Source organism: Haplochromis burtoni, unplaced genomic scaffold (genome assembly GCF_018398535.1).
Source record: "Haplochromis burtoni strain Fernald_Lab_line unplaced genomic scaffold, NCSU_Asbu1 Contig_172, whole genome shotgun sequence".
Classification (NCBI taxonomy): Eukaryota; Metazoa; Chordata; class Actinopteri; order Cichliformes; family Cichlidae; genus Haplochromis; species Haplochromis burtoni.
Genome location: NW_024582533.1, coordinates 525,713 through 527,015, shown reverse-complemented (window position 1 = coordinate 527,015; position 1,303 = coordinate 525,713). Strand labels below are relative to the sequence as shown.

General features: G+C 40.2%; 1 protein-coding gene across 3 annotated transcripts in view; it reads left to right on the top strand.

The window, feature by feature from the left end:
* The window catches only part of si:ch211-14a17.10 (early endosome antigen 1), a 32,666-nt gene that overhangs the window by 17,477 nt on the left and 13,886 nt on the right, over positions 1-1,303 (top strand). The window contains exons 29-31 of one of the 3 annotated variants that reach the window (XM_042225469.1): positions 584-652; positions 760-843; positions 943-1,029. The exons of the other annotated variants lie outside the window; for them this stretch is intronic. Coding sequence (XP_042081403.1) covers positions 584-652; positions 760-843; positions 943-1,029 — 240 coding nt within the window. The remainder of the gene's footprint in view (positions 1-583; positions 653-759; positions 844-942; positions 1,030-1,303) is intronic. 3 annotated transcript variants of the gene reach the window in all.

Here is a 1,303-nt window from a genome sequence, read left to right as displayed (position 1 = left end):
TAGATTAAACAAATAAAGTAAAACATGTTAATTTGTCTTTAGGAATCATGTAGTTAGCTTTAGGGAGGCTAGCTGTTTCCCCTTCTTTCCAATCTTTATGGTAAGCTAACATTCACATTATATAGCATTTTATATCTTGAGATAAAAATTTACAACAATCTTTAGCCCCTTATAGTACCGGTATCTACTCGGATCAACTTGCCACGGTTTTCAGAGTTTTCCATTAGCTTAATTACCTTCAGTCATGGCGAGCCCATCCCAGTAGAGACTAATGGAAAAGGCGCCTTCAGTCCTTTTAATTTGTTTTGAGTAAGTCCTCCAGATCTCTTTTTTAAAAAGACAAAGACACAAATTAGGGGTTTTTTTTCTGAATATATCCATCATATCAAAGAGTTTTGTGCAGAGATCCAATTTTAGTTGTTTGTTTCTTTTGATTCAGAGTTGGAGAAAAAACTGCAATTAAAGACTCAAGAATGCTCTGGACTCGAGCAACAACGAAACCGTAAGTTGTAAATCTGACTTCAACCTGAAAGTGTCTGAGCCTGAGTTTTTGATATGACTGTTTTTTCTTTTTTTTAATCAGAGCTGAAGACTGAAGTTGAAGATAAGATTGCAGAACTGAACAAAACGAAAGACTTCAAAACTGCTCTGCGTGAGTGCGGTGCAGTTAAAGTCTCTCCTTTTTTTTTGCTCACATCCTCACATTATATTTCAGAACTAATCTGTGCCGTCATATCTGCTCACGTTTGTCTCTGTTAGTCCTGAATGTGATCAACATGAAGGCTGAAGTGAGGGCTTTGAAGGAGCAGATCTCAAACTCAAAAGATCCAGAAATCATCTCACGTGAGTAACAGCTGTCATAGTCAGCACACTTCCTGGAGGAAAAATGTGAAACAAATATGACCTCAAGTCGTATATCTGTTTCTCTCTGCTTCCCCACAGAGCTGCAGATGCAACTGGAGAAGAAGCAAGATGAACTGATTACTAAGACTGCAGAAATGGAGGAATTGATTGCCAACCCGAGAGTGGGTGAGTGCACTGCTGTACTCTGTGATCAACACTGTTTAAACAGTCTGACAACCCGCTGCCTATTATTGCAACACTAAGCCTCTGGGGGCAATTGACAACATTTGGTCCAAACCATAGTTTCCATGTGATATCAGAGCTACTGGGACACGCCCACCTGGTGGACAAAGCAGTACAGTGGCCCTTTGCCCTCCAGCCATCCTTTTTTTAAGTGTGCGTGTTAGTCCCCATAGGGAAATAGTTCCTCTGCATTTAACCCATTCACCCAGTGAAGCAG